At 35.3% G+C, this 23885-nt stretch overlaps 1 protein-coding gene across 1 annotated transcript in view; it reads right to left on the bottom strand.

Moving 5' to 3' along the window:
• Positions 1-23885, bottom strand: part of LOC145288327 (CD109 antigen-like) — a 252965-nt gene that overhangs the window by 205658 nt on the left and 23422 nt on the right. Inside the window, exons 5-8 of the mRNA XM_080136322.1 lie at positions 18925-18976; positions 15424-15503; positions 13732-13771; positions 8429-8537 (exon numbers count right to left, since the gene is read on the bottom strand). Of these exons, the coding sequence (XP_079992448.1) occupies positions 8429-8537; positions 13732-13771; positions 15424-15503; positions 18925-18976 (281 nt within the window). The remainder of the gene's footprint in view (positions 1-8428; positions 8538-13731; positions 13772-15423; positions 15504-18924; positions 18977-23885) is intronic.

Raw genomic sequence — 23885 nt, 5'->3', positions numbered from 1 at the left:
CGCTTGTGTAATCTGCTCCATGGTCGGATCCTCCCCTAGCTGCTGGTACACGGCATAAGCCCCTTTAGTGAGTCTCAATGGGATAACCAGAGCTGGGTCTTTAATCTTGCACAACCGGCAAACGCGCTCAGCCTTTTCCAGCCATTCGACCACCGAGGGACCAGTGGGGGAGCCATCGAATTCCGGAATTAATCTGATGTCAAATTTCTCCATACCAAAGCCGAGATAGCTTGTAATCAGAGTTTTTTTTCTGTCTGTTTCGATTTACTCAAAACCACACACACCTCGTCTTCTCATGTATCGTTCTCTTCTTCCTCTTCTACTTCTTGCTCTTTTTCTTCTTTTTTCTTCTCAGTCGTCAGAAGCGTCGTCTTTGTCTTGACTACGTTTTTCCTTCTCCCTTCTTGCTCACAGTGACCCGTTTTTATGCTAAGCTGAACTCTCGTGTGTGCGAGAGAACACGAGATTTTGCGTGATTACTTGGCAATATTAACCGGCCGCCGCCATCTTGCCATTTTTCTTTGGACGTGCCCGCTTTGCAGAGTGCACACCTCGAGCGTTTGTCAGGTAAGCCCGTCTGTTCACAATTTATTACACATAAACATAAAAGGTACGGCTTGCTGGTCCGTAATATTAGTGAAATGTTTCCCAATAATGAGGTCTCTCCATTTACGAACATATTCTACTATGGCATACGCTTCGTTTTCGACTATATGAAGTCGCGTTTCAGATGGGTTTAACGACCGGGCAAAGAAGGCTACAGATCACCCAGCTTGTAAGAGAGTGCCTCCGATAGCTTTTTTCTGAGGCATCGGTTTCAATAACAAACGGCAATTCGTCATCAATAACCTTTACAGAAGATTAAATAATGTCTTTCTGGAGTTTTTCGAATGCGTTTACAACCATGAAAAGCATCGGGAATTGTTCATTTTAAACCAGTTGGCGAATATTTGATGAGTTATTAGGTATCAATTTGGCATAGTAGGCAACCATACCAAGACACCTTTTTAACGATTTGTAGACAATGTCTTACGAGCCGGTCGCTGTCGTGTCCAATGCACAAATAACACTGCGCCTGCGTGATGGGACGGGAAATCCGGTTGGTACTGATTTGCATGAGTTGGCGCCCCGGCGGTGATAAAAGACGTCAGACTTTTGTGTGCGGGCGGCATTCTTTCATTTGCTTCGGTAGATGAAAGAGATTTCGTGCTGTTCGTCTAAGTCACGCGAATCGAGGACAGGAAGAAAGGGACAGTAAGAAGCGAGAACTGTAAATAGAACATACTGATTCAAGCTATCTCGGCATTATGACTGAAGGAAGGTTCGACCTAAAATTAGTACCTGAATATGACGGCACAACATCCATTGTAGACTGGTTAGAGAGAGTGGACCTTATCTGCAAGCTCTCGGGAGTTGACAGTCGAACAGGGCATCCCCTTGTGACTAGCTGGAGGAGCTTTCGACGTCTACCAACAGCTGTCAGATGCAGAGAAGAATAATGTAACACGGGTGAAAGATGCAATGCACAGGGCTTTTGTGCTTGACCCATATGGGGCATACAAGCTGTTTGCAAGACGCACCTTACATTCGGACGAGTCAGTAGATGAGTTCCACGCTGCGTTAACAAAGCTCTCCAGTCTGTTCGAAGGTGTCCCGAGCCAGACGCTGAAGTATGTATTCATGGTTAGACTGCCTGCCCATACCCAGGAGTTGCTACGTGCATCTGCTGATATCAACCAGATCCCAACAGAAAGTATGCTCAGCCGAGCAAGGTCCGTGGTAAATAACGAACGGGTTGCAGCCGCTGTCGACAGGTCAGACACGGAAAAGGTGCCTCTACACAAGTCCTCTGAAAACTCACTGCAGTGTTTTAATTGCTCTGAAGCCAACCATCTTGCTAAGCACTGTCAGCGCAAATGATCGAGGCAGCGCCGTACACCATGCATTCGATGCTACCGATGCCAGAAAGAGGGACACAATGTCCGGAAAACGCAAACAAGGGCAAGATGTGAGCGCCACTCTCGCCTCGAATAGGATGAGACCTTCCAGTGAAGCGCGTGCGTGTCAACGGAGTGATTCGGGATGCATTGATTGACTCTGAGTGTGCCTGATCTCTAGTAAGGAGTACGGTTTGTGGTCCACTGAATGGACACAAGACAGAGGTACTGACTGTTAATGGAAAGAGTATGGCCAGCAAAGGAGCGACCAAGGTCAGTTTGCAGGTGGATAAAAAGATCCCCGTTGTGTTGGAGCAGATGTTGACTATGGATGGAGATCTGTTGGGATTTGATCTCTTGCTCGGAATTGATGCCATCCGCCTGTTGGGCGGCGTTCATATAAATGAACACGGTGACGCCAATTTCCCGAAGGAAGTTTGCGGTGTCAGCACTGCTGTTGCAGTGAAAAGTAGAACGACCTGACTTTGATGTCGTATTCGACCCGACTAAGAAACATTGGACGGCAATCTGGAAATGGTCGAATGAGCAGCCCCACAACAGCTGATCAATCAGACACCTGAATACACCGTGCCCAAACACATTCGGAAGGACTATGACTGCGAATTGCAAACTTGGATTCGCAATGGATGGCTGATACCATACCCGGAGAAAGAGCTTGGTCCACTCAAGGGATTAATCCCACTAATGGCGATTGTTCAGCATAACAAAGGAAAAGTGCGGCCTGTTATAGATTACCGTGTGCTAAACGACCATGTGGACGCATACACGGCACGTGCGGATGTGTGTTCAAAAAAGCTGTCAGTTTTGGTCTTAAGAAAGACCTACCTCCAGGTACGTGTGCACCGTTCTTTATGGCCGTTTCAAACCGTGGTTGTAAAGGGGGAGAGATACTGCCTGACAATTGTGGAGTCTGTTTTGTTGAAAGGTGTAACTGTTCAAGAAGCAACATCGGCATATATAGATGATTTATACATCAACAACAGCGTGGCGCCCGCGAAACGAGTGAAGCTGCATCTTCTTCGGTTGGACTGGAAAGCAAGGAACCAGAGCGGCTTGAAGATGGCGCAAGAATGCTTGGATTGGTGGTCTGGGGAGAGCATGGCACTCTGCAATGGAAGCGTGCAAGAATGATTCCAGATGTTCCAGAGATTGTGACACGTCGAGCCATTTTTCCCTGTGCGGGAATCTGACCGGGCATGTGCTAGTGTGTGGGTGGCTACGAGCAGCAACAGGAATCATAAAGCTACGGGCCAACACCGTAACGCAAGGATGGGACGACACCACAGAGGATGTTCCACTTCAACAAATGCTCCAGGAAACAATAGCCAGGGTGAAGCAGAGCGATCCTCACAAAGTCTGTGGTGTGTAAACGGACAAGACATCAATGTATGGGTGGACGCAAGTTCCCTGGCGACCGGCATGCTCCTGGAACATGACACTATTGTCTTTGAAGATGCATGTTGACTGCGATCCACAAGCGACGTGCAGCATATTAACTTGGCTGAACTTGGTGCGGCGTTGAAGGGTATTAACCTTGCGTTACACTGGAAGTGCAAATTCATACACTTAAAAACGGGCTCAGTAAGTGTGTATCACTGGTTAGTGGACACGCTAACTAGAAAAACTAGAGTACGCACAAAGGCTACCAGCGAAATGTTACTCGAACGACGATTGGACACAATAAAATCACTGGAAGAAGAGTATGGACTTTCAATAGACGTTTCTCTGGTCCCGTCGAGTCAGAACGGCGGGTTTACCAAAAAATTACCAAAATTGGCGGTACAAGCAAACTGGCAAAGGCTGGGATGGATATAACACACTTTAACGGAAAACATTTCTTGACGCTCACCGATTGCAGTCCAGCGCATTTTACCAGGACTCCAGACGCATCATTCAGCATCTTGAGTCGATATTTTTGGAGCGTGGCAGGAACTGTTTAAATTGATATATTGACGATTTCCAGCTTGAGAGGCAAATTTCAATCTGATATTATATGCTTTAAAGTCAATAATACTGAAGATAAGATACTATGCTATTTTTTTTTATTAGATGAACAAGTTACAACTTGAGTGCGCCATGGAGAATAACTTGGTTCAATTATATCATTCTCAAGTAATTTAAGAGTTTCTTTTTCAATAAACAGATCATCCTCAGCATCCTCAGCATCTCAGCACGGTAATAGCAGGACTTAGTAGCAATGGATTTGCAATTAGGGGTCAAATTTCTGAATAAGTTAACGGGAGCACAATTGATTTTAGTAACAGCGCATATTTTTAGACTATCCTGTGACCCGCCAAAGGAAATAGTAATACTCTGGTGCATTTTTAAAAAGGATACTCCGAATATCATATCCATTATTAGGGAGTATCGTGAAGTCAATGTCTTTATACTCGAAACCGTTGAATGTACTATTCTCAGTGCAATATTCAGATAGTTTGAGGGAAAGTGCGGATGATGCCATAGAAATTACAGAGTCCCGTTTCCGAGTAGACAGGTTCAAGGTTTTAACGAGACTAGCACTAATAAAATTATCAAAGCGGCCTGTGTCTATAAGGGTGGTAAGTGGTTTACCTTTTAATTTTACCATTTTAGTAACAGGAGAATTATCAACATCGTTAGCACGGGCTACTATAACAGACGAAGTAGAATGTGAAAGTGTCGGTCTTGTAGAACGAGGAATATTTGCAAGAGGATCGAGTTTCCAATAATTTCGGCATATTTTATCGCAAGCAGGAAAATGGCGACGATTATCTTTAAGGTGAAGTTTCCCTCCACAATTCTAGCATCTGCCGTGAGTAAGAAGGGCAGTAGACAGTACTGAATCAAACTCCATACGAGAATCAGCCGAGCCAGGGAGTACGTTTTTAGTGATAGTAGCAATGAAAGCATTGGTAGAATCATTTTGAGTTGGAATAGCAGCAGCAGATGGATAGACGTAGGACTCCGCACGAAAATGAGCTTGTTCTAATGCCCTAGCACACTGAGTAGCCTCCTTGAGATCCAACGTATCATTTTCAGGGAGTCTGGCACGTATTACGGAAGACTGTAAGCATAGCGGACAGATTCATCCCTGTAGGTAGCAACAATAATATTTTTGAAGCAACAGCCAGCGGCAAGACTATTCAAAGCCAGAACGAACTGATCTAAGGACTCATTGTTCGTCTTGCGTGGATAATGTTGGGAGGCTTGACGTACATAGATTTTAGTAGTTCGATGGCATGTTCGAATTCAGAACAACCCTCGATAATGTCAGCAATCATAGCAGAAACGTTTAGATAAAGGACTTCAAGTTGTCTGGATTTAAATGCTCAATGGTAGACAAATAGTAAGTAAAGTTTCGGTACCATAGTTATAATGTAATGAAGACGCAATCAGCAATACGTTTTTTCCAAGGTTTTATTCAACTGAATTTTACAACGACAAATGCGGCAAGTGGCCAGACATGCATGTTAATAAAAAAAGAAAGTATTTAATTAAGGGAAAAAAAGCAAACGGCAAGATCACGTGAGAGGAGATATGCAAATAAAGAGGAAGTCACTTTAATAAGAAAGTTATTAAAAGAAAATTATAAAAATGAGGGAAACTTGGACATAAACTGCAATTTATTCGTACCAATCGGTTCCGCAATCAAATGGAATAGTGGGACGAGCGGTAAAACAATAAAGCAAGAGTTATAGAACACTATCACATGCAGATTAGCATGAATAAAGATATTAGTTTGACGTGGAATGTTTAATTTTGATTTCAAATGATGTATTTTAAAATAGGTTTTCAAATGATGTTTCTCGACCAGACAGTGATTTGTGATGAAAAGTGGGCTCTTTACGACAACCGGCGACGCTTAACTTAGTGGTTAGACGCTGATGAGGCTTAATGGCACTTCCCGAAGCCAGAGTTGCATCAAAAGAAGGCCATGCTGGCTGTTTGGTCTGCGACTGGTCTCATCCTTTACAGTTTTTTTTTTAATACAGGCGAAACAATTATGGTGGTGAATTACTGTCAACAAATGAATAAAATGTATCAGAAACTTCGACAACAGCACCCAACATTAGTCAGCAGAAAAAGACCAATTCTATTCCACAATAATACCAGACCGCATGTTGCTAAACCGACCTTGCATCTCGACAACTTTCTGCATGAAAAATGCTTCAAAACCTAAGCGATGTCAGTGAATTCACTGTCTCCAGAACGCAAAATTTTTACGTTACTGGCATAAATACACTAATTTTGTGTTAGCAAAAGTGTGTTCTTTCTGATGATGCTTATTTGAATTTTCGTTTGAGCCGAAGTATGTTCATTTGAATTTAAAAGTTAAAAACCACACAAAAAAAAACTGTCTTTTCAACCTGATACAAAAACCATTTCCAACTAATGAAAACTTGTGAATATAAAAACAAATAGAGAAGCTGAAATTTCATAATGCAAAAAGGACACAAAATGAAGAGCACAAACATTATTGATCTCGAAGACCAATTAATATTTTGTCAAGAAGGTGGGCTCCCTTTATCATACTAGAAAATTGTTTGGACCTAAGAGTATCCTGTACTTCTATAAAGGCATCATTGGCCCATACATGAAGTATCGTTGACACATCTAGGCTGAGCATCCACCACTAGGCTCCAAACCTAATAGGTCCTACATTATCAACCAACCTCTTCCAATCATTGCAATATTGCATCTGTGCCTGTTTTACAAGTACTTTAATGAAATGTGCTCTGATGAATTGATTGCACTTACACCCTTCTCGACATACATATTTCCGATAAATCTGTCTAGCAGCAAAATCCCACCCTTCACTTTACATGCCGAAAAGTTTTCTATTCTAATAGCTTCTTCCCTCGGAGTGTTAAACTTTGGAATTCCGCCCGGCTTTCTGCTTCCCTGACTGTACTAACATGCAAGTTTAAATGTAATGTGAACAGACACTTCGCTCATCATCTTACATGACTCTAAATAATAGCCCCTTACGTCCAAGTTGCAACATGCATTGTTTGAGGTGAGCACAATAAAAAGAAAAATTATATATATATATATATGCATATATATATATATATATATATATATATATATATATATATATATATATATATATATATATATATATATCGATTAATCATTTACTCGAAACGTTACTCAGTTTGTATATGCCAATGGTAATGCATTAAAAAAATCTTTCTCGTAAATAAAGTTTTTCATAATGAAAAAAATATTTTTATATAAATTTTGAAAAACCCAAGCTCAATGAATGCCTTTTTATTGGGTTTCAGAGCATATATAGTGTAATATAATAATTCTCCAAGTTCTAAATATCAAGTTTTCTCAGTTAGTCATTTATTGCTTTTCAAAAGGTATCCGTTGCCATATTGTTTTTTTTTTTTTTTTTTGCGAATAACCAGTTTGCAAAATCTTGTTATTGCTGCATATTTAGTCACGTACTTATCAGCTTTTTACCTTAAAAATTTATAAAAACACCATGTTGGACAACTTACTTGATTCATACAACCAACACGCTTTGTCGTTCCTTCTTGTTATGAGTGTTAGGGAGAGGTCCGGGCGATCAAAGAACAATAAGTCAATCCCAGGAAAAGTGACCAAAAATATTGTTACGAAGCTGTATCCAGGCAAACAAAAGAACACAATGGGAAATCCCTGGAATTAAAACGACCTATATCCATGACGTCAATCAGCCAGAAAAGCTAACCGATATTAAATGGGTCAGACCAAAACCAGCAAAAAAAATACAATAAACAAATGCTAGCGGAAATAAGGTTAACAGTTCAATCAACAGGAACTATGACCTAGAGATAAATAATACACAAGCTGGCGAGAAAAAGGTCAACAGGTCAAAGTAATATAAATAAAAAGAGCAGAGAGAAACCAGAAAGAAGAGACAAAGCGAAAATACAGGTTGAAACAGAGCTCCGCTACCCACCCTTGCCCTAACCTCCACCGCGGCGATGATGATAGTTACGACTGTTACTTTTGAAGCCATTTGTAAATAAACCAAATATCTATTATAAACGATAAGTGTCACTCACGTATTTATTTTAAAACGAAACAACTGCCCGTTTATACAACTAAGACGATCATAAGTCATTCATATACGTAACATGAAGAGTATCTTTATAATCGACTACGAAACAATATTGTAGTGGCTACATTTTGAAAAGTAATAATCATACGCGTCTTTTTCAAACTCTACCTAAAGCTTAGTTTAGGTAACTTCTACGTAAGACTCTAGAGGTCTACTTATTTTTTAATTATTGTTTGTGTTCTAACATTCTTTTCTATTAAAACATCTTAACATAAATAATTTCATCTGTCAATATATGCACAGACATTTTAGGAGTTTATGGTTATTAAAGCGTCTTGAAAAATTTAACGATTTCAAAGAGAAAAAGACATCTTTCTTTCCCATGCTGGTATGATTATTAAAAAAAGAAATTAAATTAGAAATGTATTTATCTTACTATGCACGAATGACAAGTTGAACTGTTTGCTGACCATATTGTTCTGGACGTAATCCGAGGCTGAACACAGAATACGAGCCCGTGATTTCCACTGTTGCACGTGAGGATTCTGCAAGACAAATTAAAAAAGAAATTTCAAAAATACAAAAGATTCTATTGAACAACTAGCTGACAGCCCGGCGTTGCCTGGTCGTATAATACGCTTAAACATGATATTTTAATTTATGCAGATTAAGTATGTATTATTATAGAATCAATCCTCTATTGATTATTATATATTACGAGGAATAATTTGCCCAGTGGACTAATTCGAAAAAAAACATTAAAACATGAAAGTATAATAATGATAATGTTCATCAAATTCCGTCTGTGTTTGTTTACAGTATTACGTTAGCTGATATTTGGGATTGACGATGAATGCCCTGGAAAAGTCATTTCTGATTAATGTTTAGTTTTAAAATATGCAAACGAAGAAATAATTTCCGGCGATTTTAAATGATACCTCTTCTTTCATCATAAATTGAACTCATTAATAAAAAAAATTAAAATAAAATGGTGAGGTATACCCGGGTTTGTATAGGGGATAATTCGATCTGTAGTCGAATACTCTACCACTAAGCTATATTTCCAGATTATAATAAATCTGATTTTTTAAGAAGAAATGATTGCTGAAATACAATTATCTCTCTTGCCGGTGTAACGTAAAATATTCCCCTGTAAAAAATTTTTTTTTTTATCTATAAGAGAGAAAAGCTATTTTTAAGATCGGATTTTTTTTTCGATTTTTCGACACTTATCGGATGAATTTCTGTACAAAACCTATCTAAGAACACTGACAGACATATAAATTAGCTCAGCCGTTTCGGAGCCCATGAGGAAGGAACTCTCACACACTTTTATGACTTTTTTAACTTTTATGTAGAGATAGAGATAACTAGAAAAATACCCGTCCCAGAATGGGTAAAATTATTAAATACATTCCTCAAACAAAACAGTTTTACACCAAACTTATCTCCACTCACTAAGATTCAAATCAGCATATAATGCTACTAAACCTTTTATCTAAAATCATTATTCATATTTGGATCCGAATCCATTATATTATTTTGATTCTAGATGTCAAAAATTTACAGCTTTAAGGGGCCTTAAGAAGAAACTGAAATTCAGCTAATCTTGCTAAATGTTATATAAAACTATGGATGAAATTCAATTTTAAACTGGGAAGTTACCCATATTATACCTCCCACTCGAAGTCCTTTAAAATACTCCAATACTCTTGTCACTCGATTGTTTCATCACGACAGCCTCTAAGGTGTTCCTTGAGCCTATGAAATAACCAAAAATCACAGGGAGCAAGGTCTGGACTATAGGAAGGGTGAGAAATTGTCTTGATGCCCATCTTGGTCAAATAGTCTGTGACAAGGATGGAGCACCTTTGGGACAAACTTTGTGCAAATCGTCCGCATCTTCAGTTCCTCACAAATAATTGTGTACAGTTCCCACACTGACATCAAACTATGCATTTATTGTCTCTATAGACACACGACGGCCCTTATCCATGAAATTCTTTATTTTGTCAATCAACTCTGGTATTCTGATTTTCTCTCACACCTCTCATCATCCCTCACAGATTCTCTGTTTTCCTTGAATCTCTTATGTCACTCAAAATCTGATGCTCGATTCATGCAAGATGGTCCAAAAGCGGTTTGAAGCATTCCATACATTTCTGTCGAAGTGTTTCGAAATCTAAAACAAAATTTTATTGCATATCGTTCTTCTAAAGTGTCCTCACGTCCAGATTGCATTTTGGAAATTCACCAGTTGTGACAATCAGTCTTTAGTAGGATGTATTCCAATTGTTGCTGTAGCTGTTCATTTGAACCTGAAATCATAAAACTTGATCAGTCATCTCATAAGATGTATAGCAATAACATACTTAATTTTCAAAGGTCTACGATAATTTTAAATGGCCGCACAAAAAAGTCAGGAAACTTGTTAAAGGGACCATTTTCTTCTTTAAGTAAATATTTAAAGATATTAAGGAAGAAAACAAATGAGATGACTTGAGTGCCATCAGCTATAATCGAACCGGAATTTGTGGCAAAATTATTTATTACAAGAAATGAAATGTCATAACAATCAAACGACAGTCACTCGGAAGAAAAAAAGATGTAAGCGTGACACAAAAAATAACAGACACGCTATCGTATTACTATACAAATATGTAAAATCTACGAGAACAATGTGTCAGAAATGGCTGGACTAACATTGTATTGTTGCTAAGTCAACCTAAACATTCTTGAATAATCTTGGTCCGTCCGTCACACAAGAAAAAAATACATAAAAAAATACAAGACTCTACTGCATTAGTATGATCCCACAGAGTGAACACAAATCCAATTAATAGCAAATAATTTTGGGTCCTTAATTTATAGTAATTTTTAATAAGTTTGGGGTTGAGAACTACAGTAAATTAATAGCAAATAATTTTGGGTCTGAAATTAATAGTAATTTGTAAATAAGCTTGGGATGTAGAACAAGAGTAAATTAATAGCAAATAAGTGTGGGTCTGAAATTAATAGTAATTAGTAAATAAGTTTGGGGTTGAGAACAACAGTAAATTAATAGCAAATAATTTTGGGTCCGAAATTAATAATAATTTGTAAATAAGTTTGGGGTATATGCACCGAGTTAGTGGTAGGCGATGATTTAAAAATGTTTCATATTAGCTTTAGTATTGGCCCGACTGATTTTTAAAGTAAAGTGTATCTGTGTACATTATTTTATTGACAATAACACGATACAACAATTACATATAAAAATTGACTCATTAGATTTGTGAGCTTAAATATCGGGTTTACAAGAAAGTTCTTGATGTTTTTCACTTTTAATGTCATATGAACATATCTTGGTTCAAACAAAACTTTATTGATCGGAATAAGTACCATCAGAATCAACGAACCTTTGCAACGCAAAACCAGTATATTTATGCCAGTAATGTAAAATCTTGCGTTCTGGTGGCGATGAAGTTGCTGAAAGCGTTTTTGGTATCGCTTAAGTTTTTTAAGCATTTCTCATGCAGAAAGTTATCGAGATGCTTGAAAATGTGATAGTCGGTAGGTGAGAGATCTGGAGAGTATGGCGGATGAGGCAGAGTTTCATAGCCGAATTCGTTCAACTTTTGCAGTCAGGCATTGTCGTTGAGCGGAATTAGGCCTTTTCTGTTAACTAATACTGAGTGTTGTTGTCGAAGTTTCTGATGGATTTCATCTATTTGTGAGAGTACCTCTCTGCCATAATGGTTTCGCTTGCATTCAAAAAACTTTAATGGATGAGATCGGTCGCAGACCATCAAACAGTCAGCATAACCTTCTTTTGGTGCAACTCTGGCTTCAGGAAGAATCGTGGAACTTCGTCAGTGTCTAACCACTGAGTTGAGCGTTGTCGGTTGTTGTAAAGAAACCATTTTTTTTAAATTTAAAAGTTAAAACCTGGTCGATAAACCGGTCGTTCTTGTTGTGTAAAAGAAGGAAAGATGACAATTTATAACGGCGTTTTTTTTGGTTGTCATTCAATTCGTGAGGCACCTACTTATCAAAATGCTTTGTCTTTCTAATCCCTCTTAAGTGGTTGGAAATAATTGTATACGTTACGTCTAATTCAGAAGTTCTCGAACAATTGTGTGAGGAATGGCTTCAGCCAAGGCTTTTAATTGATCGTTGGCAACATCCGATGACCGACCACTATACTCATCATCTTCAACACAGTCGTCGCCGCCACAAAATTTCTTAAACCATCATTGTGCTGTGGTTCAATAGTGGTTGTGGCGCCAAACGCTTCGTTGATATCACAAGCTGTAAAGCTCGAATTGAAATAAAAATATTGTGGGAATTTGCTTTTTTTTCTACCTTGAAGAACGATAAATACCAAGTTCATTTTATATAAAGTTTATTCTCGACTTCCCAGACAAGACGTTGTAAGTTTATAGGAAGTATCATGACTACTATAACAGGTTTGTGCATGGAGCGAACACACAGACACAAATTGTAAAAGGAAGCAGTAGAAAAATTATCGCCCCTTATTAATCTATCTCTACTATTTCCCTCTTTTAACTTCTCTCTCTCTGCTTCCGTTTCTCTCTTTCTTTCTTTCTTTTTTTTTTCGTCTCGGCACGCTGGTGAACGCACACGGCTCACATTCACTTCATACACACAATTGAAGAGCAAATTTCCGCCTGTACGCGAGGTAAGCTTGACTTAATTTTTCCAACAACTTTAATGAATTTGTTCGATCATACGTGTGCACCCACGCAATACTCTATGTCTTTTCCATTGTTCATAAATAAATGTAACTCGGTATTTTGTTGTCTCATTTTAATGTCGGGGTCAAAAAAACACGTTTTTATTCTTTGAAAGTTTTATATCATGCTAAGGTCGCGTTTCTCCCAGCATCTAAACACGGAGACGATATCTTCCGTGCTAAGTTGTCTCAACTACAACTAAAAACTGTACGTGCTTTTTCTAAACTACCTAATTACGTCATTAACTCACGAAACCAAAACCACAAATCAGTTGCTCCATTTTTGTTGCGTATTTTGTTTATTTATACTTTAGATTAAAATATTGGTACTTATTTAGACTCTGGCTAATATTAGCCAACATCGTGTCGGCATCTTCCGGCATGGTTACCTGGAAGTACCTGAAAGATGGCATTATAAATTTAAAATGTGGAGTAGTAATCAAACGAGACAAAATAACAAAATTGAGAGAAAATGTTAAATAAGAAAAATGCGTTTATTGTAATAATATTATCAACATTTCGTATTCATTTTAAGATTTTTTCAAGATAAGATTACAAGAAAAACACAGAAGTTAATATTTGAAAATGTGTGATGCGTCTATGATGTAAAATAAGTGTTCTTTTTTTCCGAACGAAACACTGGCGTTAGAATTCAAAATATATGGTGCGTTTATGACGTGAAATAAACTTTTTCTTCTTTTTTTTATCAGAATCAAATATCACTTGTTATGTTTACAAATCCAGTTGGCTGCAATTTATAATAAAAGATAAACTCCACATAAAGAAAAAACGCATTTACTACGATGAAAAGAAAAAGTATAAGGAACGTTCACCTACGATTGATTAATATGTTTATGCAAATATCTAAAAATACAGTACTTAGTTTTATTAACCACATAGAACAAAACTTGGATTAATGGTTGTTTACATTATTCAAGAAGTAGTGATCGCAAGAGGAGATAACTCATGCATATTTTATTTATATTTCAAAATATTTTACTTACCTGTACTTTTGACCAGAAAATATTCTGTCTCAGATAATTTCTGAAAAGTAATAGAAAAATCAAATTAAACAGAAAAGCAATTTATAAAAAATACTGAATTATTGCTTAATTTTTGGCTTAGATGACGTCACACAAAAATGCGAAGGGAAACCAAATATATTAACAAAAAAGGCAGCAAAGTTACTTAGTAACATGCAACAATAGTCTTCAAGAATTCTCGTCGCCCTTTTTTGTGCGTTCTCCCTGCGGCCTCCTTTTATTCAGTCCAGCGACGAGATTTGTTGTTTCTTTGCGAGACCGCTTAGTTATAAAAGCTGTTGTGCCATCACCTTGATTATTTCCTCTCTCCTTAACCCCATCCCACAGCTAAATTCCATATGGAGCACACACGCGGTTACACTTTAATGATAAGCCACAATTTTCCCTAGAAATAAAAACAGTGTTTTCTACACAGGTGATATCTGTATTATTCTATTATTATTATTTTGTGAAAATCGCTCCAAATAGGACATGAAGTCACTTGATGTAAGAAGCTAAAACAATACACAACTCGAAGGTCATAAATTAGTCAGCAATAAATATTAGGTGGATACATCCCAACCCAGTAAACAGCAATTACTAAGGTACAAAATAGGAGAAAGGAAAGTAACAAGAATGACGAAACCCGCTACTCTCTTATAAACATTAATGAGAAATGATCAATTATTATTAATTATAAACTATACATATTACTATTATTAACTATCACTATTATCATTAATTATTAACTATTGTGATTACTATAAATTATTAACTATCATTATTACTATTCATAGTTAACTATCACAATTACAATTAATTCTTAACCATCACAATTACTATTAATTAACTATCACTAATACTATTATTATTAACTATCACTATTATTATTATTATTATTATTATTATTATTATTATTAACTATCGCTTGTACTATTATTATTAACTATCACTATTACAAGCAATTGTTAAGTATCACATTACTTTTAATTATTAATTATCACTATTACTAATAATTGTTTACTATTAAAATTAATATTAAATATTAACTGAGTTTGGGGCACATTTCAAGTCCTCATATCTGCTTAACTATGATGAAAATGATGTAATTTTAAAGTTAAATGCATTCATTTTTTACAAGGTTACTGTTTTCTTTTTACATATTTTTCATATCCAGTAATGGCGTTCACTCAACCAGAAAAGGCATTTTGTTTGTTTGAATTTGCAAAAACTGAATCGCGGACACTTGCTCAATTTGAATTTTGCAAAGAATTTGGAAAACAGCCATCAGAAAGGACGTCTATAGTGAGATGGCATGGTAAATTAATGTCGGATGGGTGCTTATGCCCAGCTAAGAGAACGGGACGCTCCTCAACTTTAGAATATGTGGTTGAACAACTCAATCCTGTGACGCGTTTGACAAGATTTGGACAATCAGTTTGATGTGTATCGTATGCCGAAAGGTGCTCACATTGAAAACACTTGAACATTCCATAAAAAAAACTTGAGATCACAAGCTTTCTGAATATACCAGATACGTTTTTATATCCTTCATAGTTCTTGGGATAATCAATGTCAAAATACGCCGAAGACTTTTGGAACATCCTGTATTGTAATAGCGAAAGGAAAAAATATTTACCGTTTCATTCTGTTTAATAACTAAAAAATATTTACCGTTTCATTCTGTTTAATAACTAACTTCCAGAATCCACGATTGGCATCGTTAGAAATATGCATAGCTTGAGTAACAACACCTGAAAAATCGAGAGGAATTAACAAATATATTAATTAACAAATAAATAAATTAATTAATTAATTAACAAATAAATTATTTAATTAACAAATAAATTAATTAATTTACAAATAAATTAATTAATTAACAAATAAATGAGTTAATTAATTAATTAACAAATAAATAAATGAATTAATTTACAAATAAATAAATTAATTAATTAACAAATAAATGAATGAATTAATTAATCAATTAACAAATAAATAAATTAATTAATTAACAAATAAATGAATTAATTAATTAACAAATAAATTAATGTATTAACAAATAAATGAATTACCTAATTAACAAATAAATGAATTAATTAACAAATAAATGAATTAATTAACAAATAAATGAGTTAATTAATTAATTAACAAATAACTGAATTAATTAACAAATAAATGAATGAATGAATTAATTAACAAATAAATGAATTAATTAACAAACAAATGAATTAATTAATTATCAAATAAATGAATGAATTAATTAATGATGCGAAGTTAAATTTCCCCAAGTGAAAAAGAAACGTGTGGTAAGCAATATCTACATTTAGTGTCCAAAATAAAATGCTTCAACTCATTTTCTGTACAAGCGATTAGACATGTATAATAGTATTTTGAACCAATTTCCTGAATTTATTCAAAATAGTCCTTTTGGAGTCACATCGACGCTATATGAGATCATATTTTTCTTCAATAAACTAGATGAATCGAAAATTTACGACAGACCCTAGATTGGGATTAGGGTTAGTTCTCCTTCGCGTCTTTGGTGGGCCTTTGAGCTGTTGCTGCAACTCAACTCTACTTGGCTCATGATGTTGGTTTTGTGTAAGTACAAAGTCCAGGACTCAGTATTATAAAGAAGAGTACTCAACATGCAGGCCTGGTATACTCTTATCTTTGTGGTTAGTGTTAGCAAGGTGTTGTCCCACACTCACAAAGCAATGAGGACTGCATCATCTGCGAAGAGCATCTTTCTAATAAGCACTTGGTGCATCCTCATCTCTCCGACGAGCAAGGTTGAATAGGTTGCCGTCACTCCTAATGTGGAGAAAGATGCCGTCGTCTGACTCATGGAAGTCATAGCGCAGAAGCAAAGAAAAGAAGATGCCAAAGACGAATGTCTTAACAGAACGTCTATCCTCAAGAAATCAGAAACCATCCCATTCAAGTCAACAGACATGGACTGAAAATTTTGCTAATGCAATATTTTAAGTCAAACGTGTTCAAGACATGCCCATATCAACAGCAAACAATGGAAGATAAACAGTCAGAGATAAATTTCATTGCAGGTGTAACACTAGCAGTAATTCACACGCTGATACATGTTCCTCATCACTGGAAGAAGAAGATGAAGCAGGAGGATAGAGAGATGTCGCACAGGCTGGATCCCTTCTTACAAATGACGTAGAATAGTGATATACATCAGTGGAAAGAGAAGCTTTAGCCCTAGACAATGGGCTGGAATCCTGCTGGATGTTTATACTTGGATATTCAGATTTGTTGATAACAGTGGATCACCTATGCATGAAGAATTATATTTCCTGGATGAGCTATGAAGCGCAACAAAATCCTGAAACCGTGACAACTTTGCGCAGAGGTATTGGACTCCCTTTACTTTACTTTACACATCAAGGCGTAAATGCTGACGAATGCAAGACAACAATTGGTCTGGCCGGGTTTAGATGCTAACATCAGGCAATTCATCCCGTAAGCAAAATCATGTATAGCTAAAAGAGTTATTTATTCCTGATTACAAGAAATACTCGTGGAATTATTTCCCCTGAGACAAGAAGTACCCAGGGAGTGATCTTCCCTGATAGCTATATATAGAGGAAAGATGGGACGGAATTTTGTTTTCTATGAAGGTTGTTAAGTATTAAAAGTGGTTAAGGTTGTTTAGTATTAAATGTTGGTAAAGTTGTTCAGTCTTAAAAGTTGTTAAGATTGTTAAGGATTAAAATTTGTTAAAATATTAAAAGTTGTTAAGGTCGTTAAAATATTAAATGTTGTTAACGTTGTTAAGTTTTGAAAGTTGTTAACGTTGTTAAGTTTTGAAAGTTGTTAACGTTGTTAAGTTTTGAAAGTTGTTAACGTTGTTAAGTTTTGAAAGTTGTTAACGTTGTTAAGTTTTGAAAGTTGTTAAAATTGTTAAATCCTCAAATGTTAATGTTGTTAAATCTTAAAAATTGTTCAATTTGTTAAGTCAAGTAAAATTTGTTAAGTCAAGTAAAATTTGTTAAGTCAAGTAAAATTTGTTAAGTCAAGTAAAATTTGTTAAGTCTTAAAACTTGTTGAACTGCTTCAATCTTCAAAGTTGTTAAGTCTTAAAAGTCGTAAAAGTTGTTAAATCGTAAAACGTGAGCATGAGTTCAGTTGCAGCAACAGCTTTTAACTTGTTAAACTTCCTAAGTCATAAAAGTTGTTAAAGTTGTTAAGTCTTAAGTTGTTAAAGAGAAGGATGAAGAAGGGGTTTGACTTTTGCATACAGTCCAGTAAGATTTTGTATCAGAATAATTTGGTCTGCATGAAGTTCACCTCATTGTCCATGAGTATTCATTAGGCGTGCAAGTTAGCAGATTCATACAACAACACTAAGATGTGTAATTGTGCCTTACATGCCATAGGCATAGGGAGAGAGATGACCAGAATTCGACGGATCCTAATGTTAACTTCAATATAATCTTGTCAGACATGTTGTTCTGACATTAACCTTTTGTTATGCACTCACCATTAATTTCCTCTTGTTTTATAACAATTTTTGTTTTAGTGTCATTAGTCTAAATTTTTGTTTTAGTATCATTAGTGTAAATTTTTTTTTAGTGTCATTAATTTAAATTTATTTTTTAGTGTCATTAGTGTAAATTTTTGTTTTAGTGTCATTAGTGTAAATTCCATCAAATGAGAACATGTCTTTGTAGGCAAATATTTCCTCGAGACTGTCATTTCGTCGACCATTTCAAGGTTACGTTAGAAAAGTAAATAAGAAAATTAATTTTAAACTTTCTTTTATAAGGAAGTAATTTTCGGTCCCTTCCCTCATGAACAAACTTTCTCTCCCCAATATAAACACATTGAAACTGCAGCAAGTCTTCATTGTTCCATGCAGGAGTTTTATTTGCCCAAGCAATAGCTACTGGACGATGTGACAGTACAAGAAACCGTCACGTGGAAAAGCAACGACCGCGCACGCATGTCAAAAAACTTTTATTAATTGAGCAACAACGTACATATGCACAAATATGCATTTGTTATAAACGTTATTTAATGATTGTTAATCGTTACATTCTTGACAATCATGGCCATATTTCGCTTTTAGCATAACTATTATTGGATGCTTTCAACGCCTGACCATCATATGAGATTAAAAGTAAAAAATATTGACTAAAATAATTAACATACCGAGATTTCCGATTTGATTGCTCCACTTTTGTATTAAAATCTTTTTCGAATCCTGTAAATAAACAAAATTAAACGTGTATTTAACACACACACACACACACATATATATATACATACATATATGTATATATATATATATATATATATATATATATATATATATATATATATATATATGCATGTATATGTATATATATTTATATATGGTTAGTAGGTGAGTTTCAGAGTGCTCGATTTCAGAAATAAGAGCATAATATTTATATATACTACAGAAGATCAGAACATCGATACCGTCGGTTTCAAATAAAAAGGATACAAAATCTGGTTGCTTATGTCAAACTGTCTTCAGAGTATGAAACATAGAAAAGTACGTACGAAAAACAGAAGAAAAGAATAATAAAAAGAAAAACGAAAAAAATTACGAAAACAGTTTTAAAATATGGAGGCTTTTGGGTATTTCAAAGTAGTTTGGGGAACATAATAAGGACACCAATTCTCATTTAAAAATTCCAATATTTTAGATTTTCATTAAATTTGATCCATATTCATTAGACACCAATTAAGCAAGGTTTACTGAATTTCAATTTTTTCTTGGGATACCTTAAGCTCAAGTCATATGCCGTGCGTCAAAACAATATGATATAAGTGCAGATGTGCCTTGGATCTTCATTATTTCTGATGTTCATGAATAACTACTCTGATAAAATAATCTCTGAGATGCGTATATTTGTTGACGACACCATGCTCTATAATAGACACAAAGGGAAAATAAATGAACACATATCCAAGGCAATAGCGGAAACTATAAAGGAAGATCTCCAGTCTGTAGTGGAATGGGGAAAAAAATGGATGGTAACATTCAATGCTGCTAAGACTAAGCTTCTTTCCTTTAATAATTACAAGAAACCTTCTTAACCATTAATAGCCATGGCTAATGATACATTACCTGAAACAATAATATGGGTGGACCTTTATTATTCCTGATATTCATAAATGATCTTCATGATAAAATTTTTTCTGAAATATGCACATGTGCTGATGAGGCCACACTTTATACCAGGCATGAGGGGAAAACGAAACACAAGGGGAAAACCTCCAGTCTTTAGTGGAATGGGGACAAAAATAGAGTGTCACATACAATGCTGCCTAAACTAAGCATCTTTCCTTTAATAACTACAAGAAACCTTCTCAACCACTAATAGCCATGGCTAATGATACATTGCCTAAAAGTTCTTTGATCAAACTACTTGGCTTAACGTTCATAGGGAACATGACTTAGAACAGATATATCGAGGGAATTGCCAAGGCTGTTGCAAAGAAGGTGGATCTCTTTACCGTGCTAGAAAGTTACTTACACCTGAAAGTATCCGGTACCTCTACAAGGCCACCATTCAGCCATGTACAGAGTACTGTAACCACATTTGGGTTGATGCATCTGCTACTAGTCTCTCACTCTAAGACAGGGTTCAAAAGAGAGTCGCTAGCCTAATAGGTTGCACACTGTCAGCTCGGATTTAACGGCTGTCCCATCAACAAAATATTGCATTCTTTTGCCTGTTTTATAGGTATTTTAATAGTAGGTGCTCCGACGAACTACAATCCTCTGTACCCCTTCTACATAAATACCTCTGACAAACCCGACAAGCAGCTAAATCCCACCCCTACACAGTAGAGATCCCCAGATATCAGAAAGCTTTCTACTTTAATAGTTTCTTACAGCTAGATTTTCCTTCCAGTCACCTGCTTCCCCAACGGTACTGACATGCAGAAGTTCAAGCGTAATCAAAACAGACATCTTGCTGCTTAACTCCCTACATAGTTCCCCTACAAATTATGTCCTAGATAGTATCCTCTACATCAAAATGACAGTGTGTCTTGTTTAGGATGAAAATGCAATTTAAAAAAAAAGTCTTACAATTTAAACAAGGTGAAAACCATATTGCTTACTCATTCAAACTGACGACAAACATGAAACATTTTGTTTGATCCATCAGTAAAGGGAGATAACTAATGAATTACCGTGTTTCAAAGGAGGTAATTGTAGATGAAATGTTGCATGTCTGCCTAAGTGTGCACAAAAGGATGACCATTATCTGTGTATAAGAATTATTTAATTAATGAATTCACAACTTTGCATTTAATACTATGGTATGTAAGGTTAAATGATTTATCAGAACTATGAATCCTTGTGAAAAACTGACAATTTTAAAGGCTATAAAGAACACTATAGGGAATTCATGCAATATAGTCTTTGCCAGAGTGCTCCTTCCAAGGCTCCAGCAGATTGCAAACCGCGTTTATCCAGAATCGGGCGCTCAACCATGAATATGATATTTTCAATGCATCAAATTCAGGAAAAATGCAGAGAACAACGTAGACCTCTCCATATCGCATTTGTGGACGTCACGAAAGCTTTTGACATAGTCAGTAGAGATGGTCTGTTTGCCATCCTACAAAAGTTGGGCTGTCCACCAACTCTTCTTAGTTTGATAAGATCAATCCATGACAACATGACAGCCGCAGTCTTCTTCGAGGGTGACATGTCTGACAACTTCCCCGTGTGCAGTGGAGTCAAGCAAGGTTGTGTGTTGGCTCCCACACTGTTTGGCATCTTCTTCTCAGTTCTTCTGCACCACGCTTTTGGAAATCACGAGGACGAAGACAGCATGTTCCTTCATACTCGCTCTGATGGAGAACTTTTTAACTTGGCTCGCCTGTGCGCCAAAATCAAAATTCGAAACGTCCTAATACTTGAGCTGCTGTTTGCAGACGATGCTGCAATGGTCTCGCACTCTGCAAGTGGGCTCCAGCGGCTGCTTGAAAAATTGAGCGCTGCTTGTGCGGAGTTCACACTGTTAATCAGTGTGAAGAAGACAGTTGTGATGCACCAGGGTGACGTATCACCAATCTCCATCAATGGCCATGAACTAGAGACTGTCAAGAATTTTGCGTATCTTGGATCCAACATCAACAAGGGAGTATCCATTGAACAGGAGCTACAAACGTGCATAGGTAGAGCAGCATCTACTTTCAACCGACTACGTGAAAGAGCATACCTCACTTCTCGCAATACCCTACTGTATGGAGCAGATATTTCAACCATGTATGCTCGTCATGAGAACGTCTACCATCTCCGATGCTTGCGACATATCATGGGCATAAATTGGTGGGATAAAATCGCCAACAAAGAGGTGCTAAGACGTGCCAGCAGCCGCTCCTTGTTCCAGACACTCAAGATACGATAATCGCGCTGGCTTGGACACCCGCGCAGAATGCCCAATGGCCGTCTCCCTAAGGATATCCTCTACAGCGAGCTGGCAAATGGATCAAAAAGTCGTGGTCGTCCGGTGCTGCGCTTTAAAGACGTGGCCAAACGGGATTTGATCGCTCTTGGCATCGATGTGAATGTGTGGGAGAAGCTAGCTGAAGATAGACCAGCATGAAAGCGTGCCTTGAGCAAGGGTGGTGAAGAGCTTGAGAACATTTGGCGCAGAGAAGACAAAACTAGTGACTACGTTTACTGTTGCTTGCATTAATCTTTCATAGATTGCTTGCCATTACATTCTATTATAAAGATGTCGGACATTTAATGGCCATTACAATATATGCTACATTCACATTATTTAATTGTATATTTTTTTACTAACACCATATTTTAATTATATATTATTTCGAATATCATATTTTAATTGTATATTTTTTTAAGAACACCATACTTTAATTATATATTATTTCGATATCATATTTTAATTGTATATTTTTTTTACGAACACCATATTTTAATTATATATTATTTCGATATCATATTTTAATTGTATATTTTTTACGAACATCATATTTTAATTATATATTATTTCGAATATCATATTTTAATTGTATATTTTTTTACGAACACTATATTTTAATTATATAATATTTCGAATATCATATTTTAATTGTATATTTTTTTACGAACACCATATTTTAATTATATATTATTTCGAATATCATATTTATTTGTATATTGTTTTACGAACATCATATTTTAATTATATATTATTTCGAATATCATAATTTAATTGTATATTTTTTTACGAACACTATACTTTAATTATATATTATTTCGAATATCATATTTTAATTGTATCTTTTTTTTACGAACACCATATTTTAATTATATATTATTTCGATATCATATTTTAATTGTATCTTTTTTTACGAACACCATATTTTAATTATATATTATTTCGAATATCATATTTTAATTGTATATTTTTTTACGAACACCATATTTTAATTATATATTATTTCGATATCATATTTTAATTGTATATTTTTTACGAACACCATATTTTAATTATATATTATTTCGAATATCATATTTTAATTGTATATTTTTTTTTACGAACACCATATTTTAATTATATACTATTTCGATATCATATTTTAATTGTATATTTTTTTACGAACACCATATTTTAATTATATATTATTTCGATATCATATTTTAATTGTATATTTTTTTACGAACATCATACTTTAATTATATATTATTTCGAATATCATATTTTAATTGTATATTTCTTTACTAACACCATACTTTAATTATATATTATTTCGAATATCATATTTTAATTGTATATTTTTTTTACGAACACCATATTTTAATTATATATTATTTCGAATATCATATTTTAATTGTATATTTTTTTACGAACACCATACTTTAATTATATATTATTTCGAATATCATATTTTAATTGTATATTTTTTTACGAACACCATATTTTAATTATATATTATTTCGAATATCATATTTTAATTGTATATTTTTTTACGAACATCATATTTTAATTATATATTATTTCGATATCATATTTTAATTGTATATTTTACCATATTTTAATTATATATTATTTCGATATCATATTTTAATTGTAAATTTTTTTACGAACACCATATTTTAATTATATATTATTTCG

The sequence above is a fragment of the Euprymna scolopes genome, chromosome 2 (genome assembly GCF_053919585.1).
Source record: "Euprymna scolopes isolate OS-2025 chromosome 2, ASM5391958v1, whole genome shotgun sequence".
NCBI classification, from domain to species: domain Eukaryota; kingdom Metazoa; phylum Mollusca; class Cephalopoda; order Sepiida; family Sepiolidae; genus Euprymna; species Euprymna scolopes.
The sequence above is the reverse complement of the archived record's forward strand: the minus strand, read 5'-3'. Positions and strand labels throughout refer to the sequence as shown.